General features: G+C 41.0%; 1 protein-coding gene across 1 annotated transcript; it reads left to right on the top strand.

The window, feature by feature from the left end:
- The first annotated feature begins 1,304 nt into the window (after nucleotides 1-1,304).
- MAPK1 (mitogen-activated protein kinase 1) lies at nucleotides 1,305-19,108 on the top strand. The gene is made up of 9 exons (XM_039332335.1): nucleotides 1,305-1,695; nucleotides 9,383-9,565; nucleotides 9,818-10,007; nucleotides 10,513-10,629; nucleotides 11,137-11,251; nucleotides 11,461-11,592; nucleotides 11,981-12,090; nucleotides 13,761-13,888; nucleotides 14,853-19,108. Exons 1-8 carry the CDS (start codon nucleotides 1,553-1,555, stop codon nucleotides 13,875-13,877), a joined length of 1,107 nt encoding a protein of 368 aa, XP_039188269.1. The 5' UTR covers nucleotides 1,305-1,552; the 3' UTR covers nucleotides 13,878-13,888; nucleotides 14,853-19,108.
- The last annotated feature ends 1,778 nt before the right edge of the window (nucleotides 19,109-20,886 follow it).

Below are 20,886 nucleotides of genomic sequence, written 5' to 3'. Positions count from 1 at the left end.
CGTTGACTTGAGGGCATGAACCACTGCATCAGCTCTCTTCAGATGTCCATTATGCTGGGCATGGTGGAAAGGAGAAGAGGACAATCGGGGATAAGATGGATGGACTCATGTACAAGAACGATGAGGGCACCATTGGAAGAGCTGAAGGACCAGGTTGGAAATCGCTCATCATGGAGAAACTCTTATTTATGTGGAGTCAAAAACAAGTTTATGGGACATAATCAAGCTATCTCTCTCCCAGCTTGAGCTACCTGACAGGGTTGTTGTGATAAAATTGGAAGAGCAAGCACTGGATATATTAAGACCTGCGGGAATAAATTTAAAATATAAATTTAAAATGTGTATAAATATAAATTTAAAATTTACAGGCAGCTTTAATTACAATTTGTAAACAAAGGAGGGGATCTACAGCCTTGCCTCTACTAATTTTTTCATCTTGTAAGACGCCCAGAATTTGTAAGAGAGATGCATTAATAAATGCATTAATAAATCAATTATTTTTTTTATATTTAACCTGTTTATTTTTTATGCTGCCCACCTCCCATACAAATAAAGAACAATGTTGTTAAATAAAAATACGTGTAACAAAATATATTTAACATAAGAAATTAACACGTTAAATATATAAAAAAATGATTTATTAAAAAATGTGTTAACAAAATATATTTAACAGAAGAAATTAACACGTTAAATATATATAAAAATGAATTTATTAATGCATTGCTTGGAGCGGGGGCTGGCTGGAGAACAGCCTGCTTCTTTTTTTAAAAAATAAAAAATAAAATTCTTATGCCGAAAAAATATTTTTATCAACTCTGCAGAAGCCTTGCCCTCTTGGGGTAATATCAAATGCTTCAAAAATGGACCTCTGGGACTTTGTTTTTCGAGCAGCACCAGCGCAAGGACCACATTTACAGAAAAGCAAAAATCATGCAATTTCGGAGGTAGAATTAAGAAATAAAATTGCAAGGACTGGGGGGGGGGGAAATGAAAGGGAAACCACGTGATTTACAGATTATTTTCTCTCCCCCCCACCTTTTCTTCCTGCAAAACCCCGCCTCCGTGGCCACGCCCCCTCGCTTCCACGTCCGCCGCTGCTTTGCCCAGGCCACGCCCCTCGGGCTGCGGCACCCTCCGTCCCGACGGTGAGGTTAGGCTTCGCACGCGCCCCGCCAATCCGTAAACTCCTCCCCTCGCGCGCGCGGGCGCGCCACGCCTCTCCCCGCAGCCGAACCAATGGCAGAGCGCGGGCCCGGCCCGCTTCTCCCACCCCCCTCAGGCGAGTGCGCGTGCGCTGTCGGCAAGGGCTAGGCCCCGCCCTGCTTCCCTCAGCCGCCTGCCTCAGAGGGCGGCTGGCGGGGTTGCGCGGCGGCCGCGGTTTGTTCGGTGTGTGCGTCGCCTCCCTCCGGCAGCCCTTCTTCTTTCGCCTCGCCCGGCCGAAGCGAGCCGCGGAGGGCGGAGGGCGACTTCCCGCCTCCTTTCGTTCTGCTCGGCCGCCGATCGGTGCCCCCCCCTTCTCCCCTCAGCCTCGCCTCCCCTCACGGAGAACAACATGGCGGCGGTGTCGGGGGCCGGCGCGGGCAGCTGTGGGAGCCCTGCCGGGGTTCCGGAGATGGTGCGCGGGCAGGTCTTCGACGTGGGGCCTCGCTACACCAACCTCTCCTATATCGGGGAAGGGGCTTACGGGATGGTCTGGTAAGCAGGGCCCTCGCTTGCCCCGGCAGGGGATGATGGGGATGGGGGTCCGGCAGCAGGCGGGGGAGAAGCTGGCTGGGGGGGGCGGTTGCTCTGCAGACAGGTGGGACGGCTACTCCCATCGCTGCCTTTCCCAACTGGTGGTGGATGATAGGAATGGTGGTCCAGACGGGGAGAAATGTCCCATCGTTGTCCCAGCCTTTCCCCATCTGGTAGTGCATGATGGGAATCTAGGTTAAGGTTGGGTGTGTTGCTTTCCAGACAGACTGGAGAGCCTTGCTGTCCTGGTGGTGGATGATGGGGATGGTGGTCCAGACGGGGAAATGGGGAACCGTCCAGATAGCTTGGACCACAACTCCCATTGTTGTCCCAGTCTTTCCCCATCTGGTAGTGGCTGATGGGAATCTAGGTTAAGGTTGGGTATGTTGCTTTCCAGACGAACTGGACAGCCTTTCTGTCTTAGCGGTGCATGATGGGGATGATGGTCCAGCAGAGGATGAGTGGGGAGCCCTTTGCGCTCCACCTTCCAGACACATTGGACCACAACTCCCATCGCTTTCCCAGCCTTCTCTTGCTAGTAGTGGATGCTGGGATTGTAAGGTTGAGACTGGGTGGGTGCATAGCCCCCATTGCTGACCCAGGGACCTAAGAACCTTTCTCTTCTAGTGATGGATGATGGGCATAGTGGTCCAGGCAGGGGGAAGGGTGGAAAGCCCTGTGTTCCACCTTCCAGACAGATTGGATCACAATTCCCATTGCTGTCCCAGCCTCGCTGGTGATGGATGATGCCAATCTAGATTGCGAGCTGTGCATATGCTGCCTTGCAGACACGTCAGACCACAAGGGCGATCACTACCCCAAGGATCAGAGAGCCTTCCTATGTTGCCAGTGGATAATGGGGATGGTGATCCAGGCTGAGGAGAGGTTGGAGGCTGTGAGTGCTGCCTTCCAGATGGATTGGACCTCAACTTGGTGGTGGTAGATGATGATAAGAGTCCTAAGGCTGCTCCACCTTCTCATATTTTAAATGACAAGGGCAATGGCAATCCACACCATCTTCAAGGGATCCAAGCTTCTTTGTGGGGCTGTAACCCATCTGCACAAACTGACTTGTGGATGCCGCAGCCTTTTTAATTGCAACCTGCTCTCCTGTGCACTGGTTTTCGTTTCATTCTGCATCTCACACAGGAGCAAAAGGCAGCCTAGACACAGCTCCCCACTCTGCAATAACCCAGTGAGGTGGGCTGGGCCGAGAAAGAAAAAACATCTGGCCCCGAGTCACCCCAAGAATTTTCATGGCTGAGTCTGCAACAAGGTCCTTCTGTTCAAAAGTCCCCACTTTCACTGCCACATCAGGCTAATGTTCTGTTCTTGTTGGCCAAGATGCTCTACCTCAAGTGCAAATGCAGTTGGGTGCCTGGATTGCATTTAAAACCTGTCAGGGATGAAGTCGAGAGCTTGGAGATTCTGCAGAGCAATCCTGGGCATTTTTATTTGGGAATGAAACCTCTTAACTCCTGCTTAAAATATCCTTAAGATTGCAGCCTTGTCTGTTTAAAAAAACAACACATTTTCCTCTGCCTATTCTCCTTCAACGAGGCATTTGGGGTGCCTCGTAATGAGGTGTGTGTTGATGTATATCGTGATTTATTTGTTTTAAGCAGTCACTGTTTTGTTTTTTCTCTGAGTTCTCATTATTTTCCAAAGGAATTGATATCTGAAATTTCATTATGCCGTTTATGTACCAGGAAAACATGTCTTATATTTTACTTGTGGCAGATTCCTTGGGGAAGCATTGTTTTTAGGCAGTCGTAACCTAAAATAATGCGTCTTGTCTTGGGAAGCACATATTTCAAATTCTCATTTTGATCCCATGTATATTTTCCTGAAATTTAATGAGACTTTGCTGCCACGAATAAAATATAATGCCTGTTACTGGTATTATCACAGCTATAATGATCTAAGTTATTATCTCCTTTACCGGATTACTTAATAAAGCACCCACATGCCCAAGTTTATTTGCCTGCTGTAGTTTCAGCGAATCACTTTATACAATCTAAATAGTGACATTTAATGCCAGATATTAATTATTAACCATACTGTTCACTGCAAGCGTGACACTGAGTATGGGTCTGTATAAGTGTGCCTGTATCCATATTGAAATTGAATGCATGCCAGGTATTATTTAATACAGGGGTCCCCAACTTTTTGGGCACCAGGGACCGGTTACGTGGAGAGAAGTTTTTCTGTGGACTGGAGGGTGTGTGGTTTTGTTTGCCAACTGCACCCTGCAGATGGGCCTTTGCTTGTTTATGTGGCCCCGGTACCGGTCCACAGACTGGGGGTTGGGGACCCCTGATTTAATACATTTTATATGTGAGTTTTCTGGGGAGTCCAGAAAGATACCAGAAGAACATCTGATCCCTCACTGCATACTCAGCTAGGGGGGCTGGGGGGGCTGGAAGCAAAGGCCGAGAGTTCAGCTGTTCTTAAGTCTATTGTTGCTCATGGGGTGTTAGCTCTTGTTTCTCTGCTGGTACCCCTTCATGCTGTATTTCCAAATGGCTGTTTGCCATGGCTGCGCTTGATGAAATCAAACGAGATTTACAGTAGGAGACTAGGCCAAATATGAAAAGTGGCAATGTATTTTTATAGGGGTTTCGATGGATAGTGTGTTGTATCTTATGTAATTTTAAAAAATTGGGTGCCGAGAGCAAGGAACAGCGCCTTCTCTAGTTATTAAGAGTCAGCAAGGGGGCAAGCGATATTACAGGCTTGTGTTGTGAAGGCTTTGTGCTTAACACAGCTGGTGTTGCTTCTTTTCAACTGACATTCTGCAGTGTTCCTCTGTTTTGGGTCTCCTGCGTTGTGTAGACTAGCCAGTCTGAAGTGTTGTGTGGACTAGCTGCTCAGTCAAGTGCCTTGCCCTCACAGGGTGCAAGATCTATCACACCAATATCAATTCAGAGGGATAGGCAGGAAAGCGTTCTGTTCATAGCGTGTGCAAAGCGTACTTTAAGATCTTTTTAGTTAATTATTTTCCTCTTGAAAAACACTGTTCAGCTCTTAGCCTTTTTTTTTTTTTAATCAATGCAAGCTGGCATAAGTGCTCAGATCTTCCACTGGGGAATTGCCTTTTTCCGATCCAGCATAATGAGCTAGATGATAGTTCATTTTAAAAATTCTAATATCTTTATACTTAACAGCTGTTTGACTACTTGACCAATCCATGGATAGGTTTGTCTTAATCAAGTAATAGAAATTTTGAAGAAAATACAGTATTAATCAGCTAGTTGAAAGAACTGTGATTCTATTCTATTATGCAAACAAAACTTTGTAGCGTAGGTTTTGTGCTTCATGTCTGTGAAAACTGTTTCTGAGATGTAGTTTAAAATCTGAAGCATAGGTATGTGGCAATCAGCTGTGACTGTTAACTGATGCTAAGACAGGAATTTAAGAAAAGTTCTGTGTATGCAGATTAGTGAGAAGTTAAGACAGCCACGATTTATATACTTTTAAGCAGGTTATAAGTATATCAGCATCCTGATTCTGAGTCAAGTTATTAATGCTTTCATTTCATGAAAAAGTGTTCAGAATCGTCTGAGGCCTTGCGCTAACGAGGTTGTGGTTGCTAAAACATAGTGACCAAAGGTTCCGCTTACCCAGATTCCTATCCGTGTTTGTATGTCCGCTTCAATGTCAAATGATCATGCTAGTCAGGCAGATTAAAAAGATTTCACTAAATCTGGAAAACGCTGCTTGTTTCGATACCAAATTGATCCTCTGGGTTTCTCTAATTTCTTACACACACCGTTTCATTCTATTACCGTGGCTGGATTCATCTAACATTGCAAAGCCAGAATGCTTTTTTTCTTTCTTTCTTAGCCTGTTATGCAAACCCAATCACTCGTGGTCGTGGTTAAACAAATCATGGCTTAATAGGAAGAAATGCAGCCTTTGATTATTGTTCCTTTCACTTTTGGCAAAATCTGCCAGGCTCAGCCCTTGGATTGTTATCTTTTCCAACTGCTGAAGCTTTAATCTGTATTTTTTTTTTCTTCTGTATCTCTGCATAGTTGTGGCACGTTGCCATTTACCTGTTCTCCTTTCAATTTACACGCTAGCCCTCCTGTGGCTTATTCCCTTTCTTTCTCTCTCTTTCATTCCATTCCTGGGCAATTCAGCATTCATGTTTTTGAACCATCTGCTTCTAGTTTTCTCTGGCACTGATTTTTATATACACACATACATACTTTGGCGAACCATATTCTGATATTCAACCCTAATCACTTTTCATGAACCCCTTCTATTCTGGCTTCTTGTAGCCCTTTTTTGTAGCTTGGTCACCATTTCATTTTGTCCTTCCTTGGATGTCTGTTTTTTTTTTCAAGGTGCGGTGTACTGATTCTGCAGTCATCTTTAATATGTTATTTCTCCTGTCACTTCTGCCCACGCTTTGGGGCTTGTAACTTAGGAACATAGGAAACTGCCGTCTCTGGGTCCTCTTGCAGAAAATACCAAGCCATAATTCTTAAGAATCCTGACCTAACATTCACAAACGAGCATGCCAGCGTTCTCTACTTGATTTTTCAAACTCATCTTGGGTTTTTTTTTTGGGGGGGGGGGGTTGGTCAAGTAGGTAACGCTGAATGTTTTAGGATTGAAAAAGCTTAATGTTGCATCTGAACACGAATCTCACCTTATCCCTCGACCAACAAGATATAATGTGTAGCTAGAATGCGAAGTTGGCAGCTACCTACTTCATTTAAAGAAGGAATTGGCAGGTAATTCCAGCTCTTTTATTATGATGAGTTCTTCCTACCTGCAGGAAGAGTGAAGTGGAAGCATGCAGCCTTGAAAATAATCAGTCAGATTTTGAAACATTAATGTTTATTTACGAGTGTGGCCACTGAAATAATACAATAGTATCAAGACTTCTGTCTTTAACTCATCCCTTTCTTTAGCTCTGGACTCAAGAGATGCATAATTACTGCTCATCCCTCTGTTTGCAAAAGCTGAGAATCCCGAGCTGCTGATTTTCTTTCAAAGAAATTTGACTGAAGCTGCCCATTGTAAATTCATGTTTCTTTTTCCTCTGTTACATTCCAGACATGGTCTGGTCTACGCTTGCTCTAATAATAGTTGTTTCTTTGTCCTCTTTCTGCTAAAGCCTATACTTGTTCCACCTCTGCTCTCAGTTTATGCTCTGAGTTTGTTTTTGTTTTGTTCTTTTCTCTCTCTAAGAATAAAGGTGGTGACGAGTGCTTCTCGCAGGCTATCCTATTTCCTATTAGGTAAAGTGATGGAAATATATTCTTTTTAAACTTTTCAGTAGCCTAGAAGACAGCACAAACCCATCCCTCACAAGTAGCCATCATAGACATAGAATTCGGACTTGCCATACGGGATCCATTCTTACTATTATGAAGAATTAAAACATGCCAGTAGAATTCTTCCCATTCCTAGAGCGGTCTTCCTGAAGTTGAGCACTCAACAGGTGCGTTTGACCAACTCTCGCAAAAGGCTCTTGAAATAATCCTCAGAATATGCTAAAAAGAGCTTTACGTTTTTCAACCCTTCTCTCTCTCGGTGAATAGGCAAATCATAAATTGTGGAACAAGGATGGCCATTTTACCTGTGATTCTGAGAAAGTTGTGATCCTGAACGTTGAAAATCACTTGTGGCCTTGACAAAGGTGCGCTGGCAAGCCAGTGATTTGTTGCCCAGTGGAAAAAAAAAAAAGAAGGAACTTATCTCCTAACACGTCAAACAGATTGTACTCTGATCTTTGATCTAGGTTATACCTTTGGCCGCGTTTCCAAGGAATTCTGGGAATCAGGTCCCTGTACGCTGGAGAGTATCTGATTGAGGAAGTTTATAAAACATTAACTTCTTTGATTGTTGAGACCCACCCAGAGTCAATGAGAGTTGGGCAACATGCAAGTTCAATTATTATCCCCTTCCCCTTCATCAGCAATATAAAAAGTAATTATTCTTAGGTGTCAGCCTTTTATTTCACTTCAGTGTGTGATCTACCTGTTTTGCACACACATGTACATCTAAAGCTCTTGTTTCCTACTAACTTTCTTTAGCTTTTGATGTCGGGTTTCTTATTCTTTTAGTTTTCTCTTCCAGGTTATTGTATCACTTATAAAACCGTTATTAGACAGTTCTCCGAAACTCATCCTTTTAATTTGGTTAACTTCATGGGGAAATATTCTTTCTCTCTAAAGAGTAAAAGTGGAAGATAAAAGCAGGCTGGACTTAATCCTTCCTGAATTCCTCCAGGGTTAAATTGGCTGCAAGGGTTGTTTTTTTTTTTCCTTTGCAGAAGTTTTGTTTACTTAAAGCATTTTTAACCTCTGTAATCAGGAAGATTGTCTGAAAACTCACAAAACTCCTGGTAAAGAGAGTGCCTGGCTCCAGACTTATATCTGTAATGTGTGACACAGGAGGAAAAAGCAATCTGATTTACAGTTGTTATCCTGGTTATCTAGAAATAGTTCATTTAGCCTGTTTGAATAGCTCCTGCTGAATGAACCCTGGTGGGAAGAACAGAGACTGAGAATCTCAGCCAAATTTGGCTTAAATTCCTTTTCATCTTCTACATTATCGGAATGGCTCTGTTAGACTATAGGAGTTGCCTTTCTGTTGAAAACCGAATTGGTAAGCATTCTATTATTAGGCTTGAAATCTGGAGTGAAATTTAAACTAAATTAAGTGTGGTCGCCAAGCAACGGCAAGAACTGGGTCGACAAGCAATAATCTTGCTCATCTTCTAAGGACACATTCCTTTAACTGTTCAAGATTCGAATAAGCTTACATATTAGTGTTTGCCAGTGTTGAAAAACCACCAGAGCAGGAAAAAAAAAAGTGCCATTGTCAACAGCACGAGAAAGGAAAAACGGGTGGCGGGATTTAATGTATTCAAATCCACAGGAAAAATCCCACTTGTTTATTTTTATCCTTTGCTAAATGGTAGCACTTTTTACCTCTTTACCATTGTATCCCATAATAGCTGTATGTTTACAGAGCTGGGCAACCCTGTTGGCAGCAGAGCTAAATTATCTGAAGCTTTGCAGTAGGAGTTAAAAGTGAATATTTCTGTGTGCTTGATTCAGTTACATGTGCTGAACATGATGGGGTGGTCCAGATTCGTCTGCTCTTCTTCCTCCTAACAGCCCCTCTGCCCTAAAAATAGTGAATGGGTGTCCTGATTTGGAGGACCCCCAGTCCTCTCTCAGTCCCTAGACCACAACCCACCCCTTCAACAAGACGCTACAAACTCTCTCTGAAATTAGGCAAGACCATTAGGAAAAGAAATGGGTGGATAGCTTGCTCTTTGCAGCCTCAGGGTCTATAAAACTGGAGCCTGTTTTTTTTTTTTTTTAAACAACATTTCTTTTGGGACCAACAATTTCTATCTCCTATATTGCTGAGAAAGAAGCAACACAAGAAGGAACTCCATAATCAATATGGGAAAAGATTTAAAGAGGAAACGGGTGCTCTGTAGCTTTGTGGTCATTAGCATCAAAGGAAGCTTTTAATGTTAACTTTAAAGCTTTTAAAGTTAACCCAAAGGGGGTTGAAGACAAGGTGGAGATTCTGCTAAATTATTTAAGGATGTCTCTTGTTTTACCGATTGTCGAGTTTATTTTATCACCTTTTTTTTTTCTCTCTCTTCCAGTTCAGCCTATGATAATTTGAACAGAGTTCGGGTGGCGATAAAGAAAATCAGCCCTTTTGAACACCAGACTTACTGTCAAAGAACCCTAAGAGAGATCAAAATCCTGTTGCGTTTCAAGCATGAAAATATTATTGGAATCAATGACATCATTCGGGCTCCAACTATTGATCAAATGAAAGATGTGTATCCTTTAAAAACCCCACGTTCTTCTGTTCTCCTTGCCATCATCTTTTCTTCTTTGCATTAAAGTAAAATTAATTATTCTGGTTATTATTATGTGCATTGGCAGTGCATATATCTCTATTCATAAACAACACAGAAATGTTGTCGTTGTTTCTGCACAGAAGTACAATTTTAAACATCTGGGAAGCGCAGCCAAATTACATATCCGATATAAAACATTTGTTAGTTTTATTGCCTTAATTCAGCTTTCAGCTACATTGTGCAAGATCTCATGGAAACGGATCTCTACAAACTCTTAAAAACTCAACATCTCAGCAATGATCACATTTGTTATTTCCTTTATCAAATTCTGAGGGGACTGAAATACATCCATTCAGCCAATGTATTGCACAGGGACCTCAAACCATCCAACTTGTTGCTAAACACTACTTGTGATCTCAAGGTTTGTATTTAGCTTTTTGGAAATAGCTCAAGTAATTACAAAATCACATAGTTGGAAGGGGGACTGTGGAGGTCCTAGTCCAGCCCCCTGCTCAAGCAGGAGACCCTATACCATTTCAGACAAATGGTTGTCCAGTCTCTTTTTGAAAGCCTCCAGTGATGGAGGACCCACAATTTCTGGTGGCAAGCTGTTCCACTGGTTAATTGTTCTCACTGTCAGGAAATTCCTCCTTAGTTCTAGGTTGCTTCTCTCCTTGGTTAGTTTCCATCCATTGTTTCTTGTCTTGGTTTCTGGAGCTTTGGGAAATAGGTTGACCCCCTCTTCTTTGTGGCAGCCCCTCAAATATTGGAATACTGCTATCTCTGAAGCCTTTTCTCCTCGTGGACTATATCTCCCTAAAGTTTACCATACCTTTTTTAAAAAGAATTTTGCTGTCTTGAAAGCGAAACAAAACAAAAACTCTACTCTTTCTAAAAAAAAACCCCTTTCTTCTATCCCATAATAGATATGTGACTTTGGTTTGGCTCGTGTGGCAGACCCAGATCATGACCACACTGGCTTCCTAACAGAATACGTAGCTACGCGTTGGTACAGAGCTCCTGAAATTATGTTGAATTCTAAGGTGAGAGTTGAAATGTTTTGTGTTTAATATTATAGCAGAGTCACTTGATCCAGTTCAGTCAATCAGTTTTGTTTTTATTCCTCCTGGAAATCATTTTAGTCCTATATAACTGAACGAGCCTAGTATGTATAAAATATTACTTTAACTTTGCTGACCGTAAAAAAGGTTCTTCCTGTTTTATAAACAGTATTTTTTTTCTAGAATATTGTCCTGTGTTTTTTTTTCTGTGTAATCTCATAGCTTGGGTAACATGTATATTTTCCATTTGAGGTTGTTATTAAATACCTACTCCTGGATTCAAAGGAATTGAACTTTAAGTATAGTAGTTTATGGAGTCTTATTTTTTATAATGCAATTGTAATGTTTCAAGAAATCTTAAGTGTAGAGACTAAAACATTCTCAAATGGTAGAAGTAGTGACATGTGCTAGAAAATGATCGTATTTTAGAACTCCAGAACTATAAAATACACATTACAGCAAATGTTTTTTCTTCCATTTTATCTCTAGGGTTATACCAAATCTATTGATATTTGGTCTGTAGGCTGTATTCTGGCAGAGATGCTATCAAACAGACCCATCTTCCCAGGAAAACATTACCTTGATCAGCTCAACCACATTCTTGGTAATATTTTTTTTCTTTTTACATATAAATAATACAGGCAAAAGACTTTTAACATGCCTAATTGATGTTTCTTCCTTTTTCTTTGTTTACTTGTTGAAACTGGAAACTTGAGCAAACAATAGTAAATTTAAGTTGCCTATATTCGCCAGACAGATCTACTTTATTTTTGCACTAATTTGTCTTCCTTTTTTTTCTTCTTCATGTTGTAGGAATTCTTGGGTCTCCTTCCCAAGAAGACTTGAACTGTATAATCAACGCGAAAGCGAGAAATTATTTGCTTTCTCTACCATATAAAAATAAGGTTCCCTGGAACAGATTATTTCCAAATGCTGATCCCAAAGGTAATTTAAAAGAATGAGATTCTTTTTTATGCTGCTGATAGGGTGGAGGGAGAGAGGCATTCTTTGTAGTGCACATGGACATAAATTAGGGAAACAGGAAAAAGCAGCAGAAAAAAAAATGTTATTAGTTATCCTGTTAAGCAGAATTAAAAGCAGCTGACAGAATTCTCATGCCAGTCCATAGTTCTAAAAACATTCTTAATAAATGTTTTTATTGTAGGTGAAGTCCTGCTTGGAGTAGCACCCACCTTTTGTGGTGGTTGTGTGAAATTATTTTCGCATCCCGGGGTGGCGGTGGGGAATTAAACGTCACTGAACCCTCTATATAGGGTGGACACTGGGATGAGTAGAACGCAAGCACAGCTAATTCTAAAAATTGTCTCTCTAGCTCTTGATCTGTTGGATAAAATGTTGACTTTCAACCCTCACAAGAGAATTGAAGTGGAAGAAGCTTTGGCTCACCCCTACCTAGAACAATATTACGATCCCAGTGATGAGGTAGGGACGCTGTGGTATGGCTGTTTGACAGTATGTGTTGTTAGTTGCGAAGTCGTGTCTGACCCATCGCGACCCCATGGACAACGTTCCTCCAGGCCTTCCTGTCCTCTACCATCTTCTGGAGTCCATTTAAGCTCACACCTACTGCTTCAGGGACTCCATCCAGCCACCTCATCCTCTGTCGTCCCCTTCTTCTCTTGCCCTCCATCTTTCCCAGCATCAGGCTCTTCTCCAGTGAGTCCTTCCTTCTCATTAGGGGGCCAAAGTACTTGAGTTTCAACTTCAGGATCTGGCCTTCTAAAGAGCAGTCGGGGTTGATCTCCTCTAGGACTGACCGGTTGGATCGCCTTGCAGTCCAGGGGACTCGCAGGAGTCTTCTCCAGCACCAGAGTTCAAAGGCCTCCATTCTTTGGCCTTTCTCAGCCTTTCTTAGGGTCCAACTTTCACAGCCATACATTGCAACTGGGAAAACCATGGCCTTGACAGTATAGAAATAGGTTAATGCAACGCTTTGAATAGGGCTGGCAGCCAGACAGGCCAGTAAGTACTTATAGCTCAAATCCTGTTTTATATATTCATACCGATAGTCCTCAACTTACAACTGTCTATGGAGATTCTCAGTCATCCAGGTCCTGGTTGTCCCAAAGGTGCTTTTTATATTCCTTGCAGTCATTTGCACCCTGGTTCAGGTGATCCTGAGGGCACAGATAAACCTCCCGGTGGCCTTGAAGACCCTCAGAGAGAGTGCTAACGACCAGATGATTGCAAAGGAATAGAAATCCTTCCATCCTCCACCCTTCAGTCAGAACTAAAGAAACTTCTTGGCGGAGAAGCAAAACATCTTCAAGGGAAAAAAAGTCCATCTGCCTTGTAAAAAAGCACCTATGGGGCAGCTTACAAGCATTTGTTGAGTCACTGCTCGAAGTTATAACCGTACTAAAAAAAAAAAAGACAACTGGTCCTTGCACTTATGACTGTCACATCATCCCTGAGGTCACCTGACGGAATCTCGGGTGCTTGGCCTTTGCAAAGGTTACAGGATCATGGGGTCACAGGATCTCCATTTGCGGCCTGGTCTTTAACGACCTCGTGGCTGACTTAACAACTGCAGTGATTCATGGTCGAAAAGGCTGTAAAATCATGTGTGACCCATATAACAACCCCCTTAGCAATGGGAATTCTGATCCTGATTGCGGTTGTAAGTTGAGGACTTAAAAGTTTAGCCATTTAATGAGGGTCTCAGTTATAATTTCTGACGCTGTAAGACTTATTTGCTTTCAAGATAAATGTCTGTAAGAGCGGAACCACACTTTAGGTCAAAAATAGCTCTTCTGCCACATGAACACGGTAGTTATACTAATTTTTTTTCCTTGGTGTATATCAATAAATATGTGAGAAAATCTGAATCTTGCCAGCTCTCCAAACCATCCCTTAATAAATGTAACCAAGTAAAATTTCCGTAACTGCATTTTGGTAGACATGACTATCAATGCAGGTAATTGCAGCATGCGTTATTTTCTAAGATTCATATTCTAATTTTGACCACCAAGTCTTCTGAGCATCTTTACAACATTCAAAAAGTCGACAACTTCCCAATTTCACCTATTCCTTTTGTGCTTCAATATCATTCCTATTTCTGACGGGCTGTTCTTTGTTTATTTTTTTTAAAGCCTGTCGCTGAAGCGCCTTTCAAATTTGATATGGAGCTGGACGACTTGCCGAAGGAAAAACTGAAAGAACTAATCTTTGAGGAAACTGCTAGATTCCAGCCAGGATACAGATCCTAAACGGCATAAGGGTACATCTAGTGTTTTAATCTAACTATGTAAAACAGACGCTTCTTTTGTATTGAACGCAATCATTTGATATCTGTTAAATTGTTAGATATTATCACAGTTAAGACTTGTCGATCATTTCCCAACAGGTTTTGAAAAATTACTCAGGAACACGTGGAATAGCCCCATGTGGCTATTCCAAAATTCACATAAAATATCTGAAAGGATTCAGAAAAACAAAAGTAACGGACTTCAGTTACTTTTTTGAAAATGCCTACTGATTAAACCCCCCCCCCTTCTCACACAGGGTAATGTAGTCTTCCTTAATAAAGCAAGGATAATTTGCTGTTTTTGTCCAGTACTCAATACATACACCCAGAAGACAGCACCTGTAGTATTTTGCATAGCAAAAGCTGAAATATCAAACTTTTTGCTTTAAATAAATAAATAAAAAATGCTTTGTGGGTCTGCCTTCAGAAGCCAAGTTAAGCTTCCCTGAATGTATTGTCACTTTTTATGTATAAGTTGTAAGCCACCCGGAATCTCTCAACAATGAGATGGCAGCATACAAATTTAATAAATATATAAGGTTCACTGCTAGAGGTATATTCTGGTCAGCTTCTGCAGATAACCCTGTGTTATTTTTAGTCTCAGATACATTGTATAAATAGTCGTCGACTTAAAACAGTTTGTTTAATGACCATCTGAAGTTAACAGTGGCACTACAAAAACTGACTTGCATCCTGTGCAGTATCCCCATGGTCACTATCTTAACAACTGCAGGGATTTCCTTAACAAAATGTGGCAAGAAAAAATGGCAAAATGGGGCCAAACCCAACTGGAGAAATGCTTCGTTTAGCAACAGAAATGTTGAGATCGTAAGTCGAGGATGACCTGTACGGCGTGATCTCTTTGTACTCTGTCTGTGTATGCTCCATTTTTCACTAAAACGTTCCCCCTTTGTCTTTTTTTTCTTTTCTTCCGTAGGATAAAGGAATTTAAGGGCTGGGCACACTCTCCGTAGACGTTCTCTTCCTGGTTCTTTCTTTACGGTCATATGACGTGGCCTCCTTCAGTTTATCCACTAACATTTCAAGCCATTCAGGGAGACCATTTCTATGGTAGTCCTGGCTTTCTATATGTCTTCAACTGATTATTTATGCCTGAAGAATCGTTACCAATACTCCTGCGTGTAAAACCTACCCTCCTGGTCTTTTGCAGGTACTGTCTTTCTCTTATCAACACACACCACCCCTAGATGACAACCATGGGTTTAAACCACGTCCCTTTCTGGTTTGAAAGATGCAGTGTTGGTCTCTGATCTTTAGGAGAGCAGACGATTTTATACTTTATAATCCTTTTCGTTTTCTAGATTTTTGTAACGGCGTTTTGAGAGAGAGAAAAAATAATAATTAAGGAACATTGAGGGCACTTTAAGTCGAGGGCATTCGCCAGAACTTTTTGCACTTCTTTAAGCTTGCCATGTTGACTGGCATGCACAGTACGAGAGGACAGATCCAAGCATACACTGTATTTATACTTTCAACTCCCTCATTCCTACCCTGGGGCATAAATTAAGGCAGGTCACTTCAACGCTGAGACGTTTTGGCAAACGATGCAGGAGGAGAAAAAAAACCCCATGGCCCTTCTTTCTCCCACTTTAAGAGGTCATGGTACTTGTGCAATCTTAACTTTAAATGGTACACCTGATTTCTAATGCCACCTTTACAAGATGCATCTGCTTACCTAGAAGCTGGTCTCGTTATTTCAGCCGGACTTAGAGCTTCAATTGGTTTCAACGCAGCAAAAATAGCTTAGAACGAAATCTGGTATTTGATGGGTTTCTTTCCTGGAAATGCATCCAGGGGGTAATATGTATTAGCAGAGAAACATTTGTGGATACTGTTAAACTCCACCCAAATAATGAAGAATCCTCACTTGGTACCTTTCTTTTAAATGCATGTGGTGGGCTCTGAAAAAAAAAAAAAAAGGAACACTGCATCTTTAAAATAAGAAAGTGAGAACAACCTATTTCTTTAGCATGTTAGCATTTCGCGTTTATTTCCTGTAACGTTCCCCCTTTTCCCAAAGGCTTTCAGAATTTATAGCTCTGGACCTCTTGTTCAGTCAGCTGATGTAAGTTGCGTAATCGGGAACGCTGACCCAGGCCCACAAAATGAACCTGCCACTTGTTTCATCAATACTCTGCCTTTTTTTTTTTTTTTAATGATAGCTCTTCAAGTATTTGTTTCTGAAACTGTACAGTGTGGAATTTACTAGATGTTATGTTCCAGTGCGGTGCCTCATTGACAACTTTTTTCCCCACTGCTGTGTGGTGAGAAATGTTAACCTTGTTTTAAAATGATGACTGTGTCCTCGCATGACTGTTAAAAGCTTTCTGTGCACAGATGATTGTCTTAAGTGCCACATAGCTGGAGCTGAAACAAAAAAAAAAGTTACCTCTAATTACGCTCAATGAAATTCTCCCCAGCAAAGAGAACGTTTCATTGGGAGAATAAGTGTGTTTTTAGCTGTTCCATCTTTTTTGCTCTGTTGTGTTTTTGGTAGCAGTGCCCTTGTTATGAATCAAAATTTTAAAACTCTGTTTTGTATATTTACCTTTTCTTTTTCAAATAATTTTGTTTGCCTTCTGAAGAACGTTTTGATGGGAGTCTTGCTATTTTAGTCTTGGGATGACTTGCATTTAATTTTACTTCCTGCAAGAGTGAGAAAGTCTTTGGGGTGGATTCTTGGCGGGCCAGTCATTGTATATATATGCTGAAATGAATAATATTTTTTTTCTGTTAAGGAAGTAATGTGGCATTATGGTTCTCAGCTTGATTCACAGTTAAATAATTCATTTCTCTGGTCCAAATTTCCATTGAGCTCAGTGAGACTGTTGGTTAGGAAATTAGAATTATAGTTTTGGTCACTTTAAGTGCATCCAAAGTTGCATAAGGTGTATATCAAAGTTTATATTACGTGTTTACAGATGACAACATTTTACATTCATGCATAAGCAATCAGCCTGCTAAACCAAACTTAATAAATGTGTGTCTCTGAAAGTTGCTTTCTGTAAACTGTCATGGAATCAGCAAAAAGCATATATTGAGAATATTGTTGGAAAAGGTTTGACTGGCCCCAGGTTCTCTGCAACTTCCTATGGCTGTTCAGACCTGTCCTAGATCTGTTTTTAATTTTTTTTTAAACGGTTTACCATAATGACAGCAGTTGTTGAGCTGTTCTTGGGGCTCAGCTCACATCCTTATTGCAACATTAATTTGGTGATTTTAGACTGTTACAACAAGTCTCTAGAGTGAAACAACCCAGCAGTTTTTGTTACAAGAACTGAAAGTTTTATTGACTTTGTTTATTATGTTTTGTACTATCCTCTTCACCTGCAGTTTACAATTGGGCAAAGGAAGCTACAGACAAAACATACTAAAATCTGCTTTGAGATGTTCTTTCTCTCTGTCAATTGACTTCTGTTCTTTCTCTCTGTCAATTGACTAACTGTTCATTAAAAGCAGATCTTTTGACAGAATAGAATGTCTTTTTTAAAGAAATGCTTCTATCGGTACAGTTATAATACATTATTTCTTATGCCATATTTAATAGAAATTACATTATCGATAAAGAATATGCAATCATCTTCATGACTGTTCAAAAAGCTTTGATATATGGAAATAGGGAATGTAGCGATATATTGGACCTAATATGAATTGAATGGACGTCTGCTGCCATTTACAAAATACTTTGGATAACGTGTTTGAGACTATGCAGATCAATTTGGCAAAATGGAAGACCCTTTGATGCAGATCCTTCATGGAATTCCACCAGCCACATGATATATAAGCAGTCCAAACCTAGTTTTAAAAGTAACCCCCCTTAAACAGATTTGAGAACACAATTCCCAGAGTTCCTTGCAACTATGTTAGCCCTTTTAGGAGTTCTTGTTGTACCGCAGTGTCAGGAATATGGCTGGGTGTATCTTAATTCAGGGGTCTCCAAACCTGGCAATTTTAAGACCTGTGGATTTCAACTCCCAGAATTCTCCAGTCAAGCAATTCTGGGAGTTGAAGTCCACGAATCTTAAAAGTTCCCAAGTTTGAGAACGTTGCCGTAACTGGTTATGATTGATTGTGCTTTAGTAATGGAAAGCAGTATGTAAAACAAGTGGAACCTCTAACTGGCGGTATATTCCCCCAAACGGTTTTGCGGAAATACTTCTCATCCCCTGCTAATTTTAGAGCCTAAATGTTGGAACTTTGAGATATATGCACACCTTGTATATTGCCCGCAAACTATAGCACATCCCTATATCAGGCACTTTGCTATAGCATACTCGGATCACTGCAAGGAACCACAGGGATATTTTCAATCTCTTAAGGCTAAATTGGTTCCTGCGGATGAAATGAGCTCAGGTGGGGCAGACCTAAGATAATACTTCCAGCCAACCATGTTTTGAGGTAATTCTCAGTTCAACAGCAAGTTTAGCATCAAAGGTTCATGTTTACGCCTCAAAGGAAGTTCGGCTTTAGATTTTGAGGAAGCATTTTTTCCGAGAATTACAAAACGTTACGGGAGTTGTCCCCAGCTCTTTGGTTTGTCGTCTCTCGAAATCCTCCATCCAGCTAGCTTGTTGCCAAGAATCTGAAGAGCACCCAGGTTAGGGAAGTTGGGATTGAATTACTGAAGCCTTGAAGAAGACCCATCATCATGTCAAGTTTGGACAAAAACTGGAAGAAACGGTACCCTCTGAGAACACGCAAAGGTTGCGACAAGTCGGTTGACTCTTTTTGCCTTTTCTCGTGGCGTGTCAGTGTATAACGCACTCCTAAGGAAATAACGTTGCGCTTTTATATCGCTTTGTACTGTTGGTGCCTTAGTCATGTATCCCAGGCCGCCTGCATAGCTAGTTTTAATGAATGGTTAATTTAAAAAATCCAGAAATGAAAAACAGAATTTTATAAAGGGTTTCCTGTTATGTTACCCGACGACACAAAACATTTCTTATCGTGTGACAAAATTTGTGATTTGGTTCTTATGCTATGTATAGAATTATTGTAAGTAGAAAAAGTTTATATTTTTTTGTCTTACTTCTGTTGTAAGCGTATGTGCTTTTTTTTTTTTTTAAAGAAAAAAAATGGAACAGTTAATGTCTTGTTAGTACATGCCATCAGATACTTGTAAAAACAAATGTGAAGGAACTCATTAAATTTGATCCTGGATTACTAAAGCAACAAAGTAGCTGTGGATATTTGGAATGACAAAGAAGCTTTTTTCAAAAGGCGTTTAACTTATAGCGCACACATTGTCTACAATACAGGTAGTCCTCAACTTACGACCTCAATTGAGCCCAGCGTTTCTGGTGCTAAGCAAGACAGTTAAGTGTGTTTTGCCCCATTTTACGACCTTTTTTGCCAGGCTTGTTAAGTGAATCACTGCAGTTGTTAAGTTAGTAACACAATTGTGAAATGAATCTGGCTTCTCCCATTGACTTTTCTCGTCAGACGGTTCGCAAAAGGGGATCACTACGATTCTGGGACATTGCAACCGTCGTACATATGAACTGGTTGCCAAGCATCCAAATTTTGATCAAATGTCCATGGGGATGGTGCAGTGGTTGTAAGTGTGAGAAACAGACCTAAGTCACTTTTTTCAAGGGGAAAAGACTTCGGAGATAGCAGCGTTCCAGTATTTGAGGGGCTGCTGCCAAAAAGAAGAGGGGGTCAAACTATTCTCCAAAGCACCAGAAGGCAGGACAAGAAGCAATGTTTGGAAACTGACCAAAGAGAGAAGCAACCTGGAATTAAGGAGAAACTTTCTAAGTGAGGACAATTAACCAGTGGAACAGCTTGCCTCCAGAAATTGTGGGCCCTCCATCATTGGAAATTTTTAAGAAGAGACTGGACAGTCATTTGTCTGAAATGGCATAGGTTCTGTTTGACTACGGGGCTAGACTGGAAGACCTCCAAGGTCCCTTTCAACTTCTATTCTGATTTTAGGAATTTTCAAACTTCATTATCACTTTGGGAGTTTCTGCTGCAAAGGTTGTTTTGTGTTGCTATTTAGAGGATTGGTTGTGCTCAGAGAAGAATCAAAATTAATATTCCAAAGAATTAATTACGGTAGGAGACAGAGTTTCCTAAAAAATATTCTCCTCTTTCCATGTGATTGGAAATGATTCTAGGCTACAGTTCAACTGCAGTATGTTTGATAAAGCAACATTGCTTAAAAGTGTATAGCTATGTTTACATGGGAAACTATGTAAACTACGGTTTAACAAACCCAACGGTTGGAGTCAGACAACACGCTAAGCCAAAACCAAGCTATGCGAGCCTTAATGTGGGCTTGCCTTAATTTGATCCCTGTTTCTGTTTATTTTAAGGCCTGCAATTAATCATCATGTGAACCAAAAGGAGAGTACAATAAGTAAAATTTATAATAAACCAATAGTTGTCATTAATTAGGTTCAAAAACGACTTCGGAGGCTACATTTCATATTTTTTGCTTCGTTATAAATTGCATCCCATTGCAACGTGGCTTGGCCATCTCGGAATAATCTGCAACCTATGTCACTAACTCAAGGCCAGCCATCGTGATGGTTATTCTGCGGGGTTCTTTTTTAAGCACCACCTTTCATGTCTTCCTAAAGAAATGTAATTTTTTTTTTAGAAGAACTCCTGAAGATATAAAGTGTTTAGATGAAAAAAAAGAAGGGATCAAAGAGCTGGGAACCAGATTATCACCTCTTTTTCGTTTGCTTGCTTGTTCTGGATTGCATTACTTTTGGCATTACCCTACGCGATTCCGCTAATGCACAGTGCTCTTGAAACAAGTTAATTCGTGTGGCAAACGAAAACATTCTGTGCTGGTGCTGCCGCTAGATGTCAGCAACATTTTAAAGATTCCTGTGTCTTTCCTGCTGTCATAATTTCCTCCTGGTCTTGGTGGACCTCCTCTTTGCTCCTTCACATAGCTATGTCGCAAGAGCCAAGCTTGCTAGCAATGATTGGCG

Source organism: Crotalus tigris, unplaced genomic scaffold (assembly GCF_016545835.1).
Source record: "Crotalus tigris isolate CLP2741 ecotype Arizona unplaced genomic scaffold, ASM1654583v1 scf7180000024461.2689607, whole genome shotgun sequence".
Lineage (NCBI taxonomy): Eukaryota > Metazoa > Chordata > Lepidosauria > Squamata > Viperidae > Crotalus > Crotalus tigris.
This window is presented reverse-complemented; position numbering and strand designations above follow the sequence as displayed.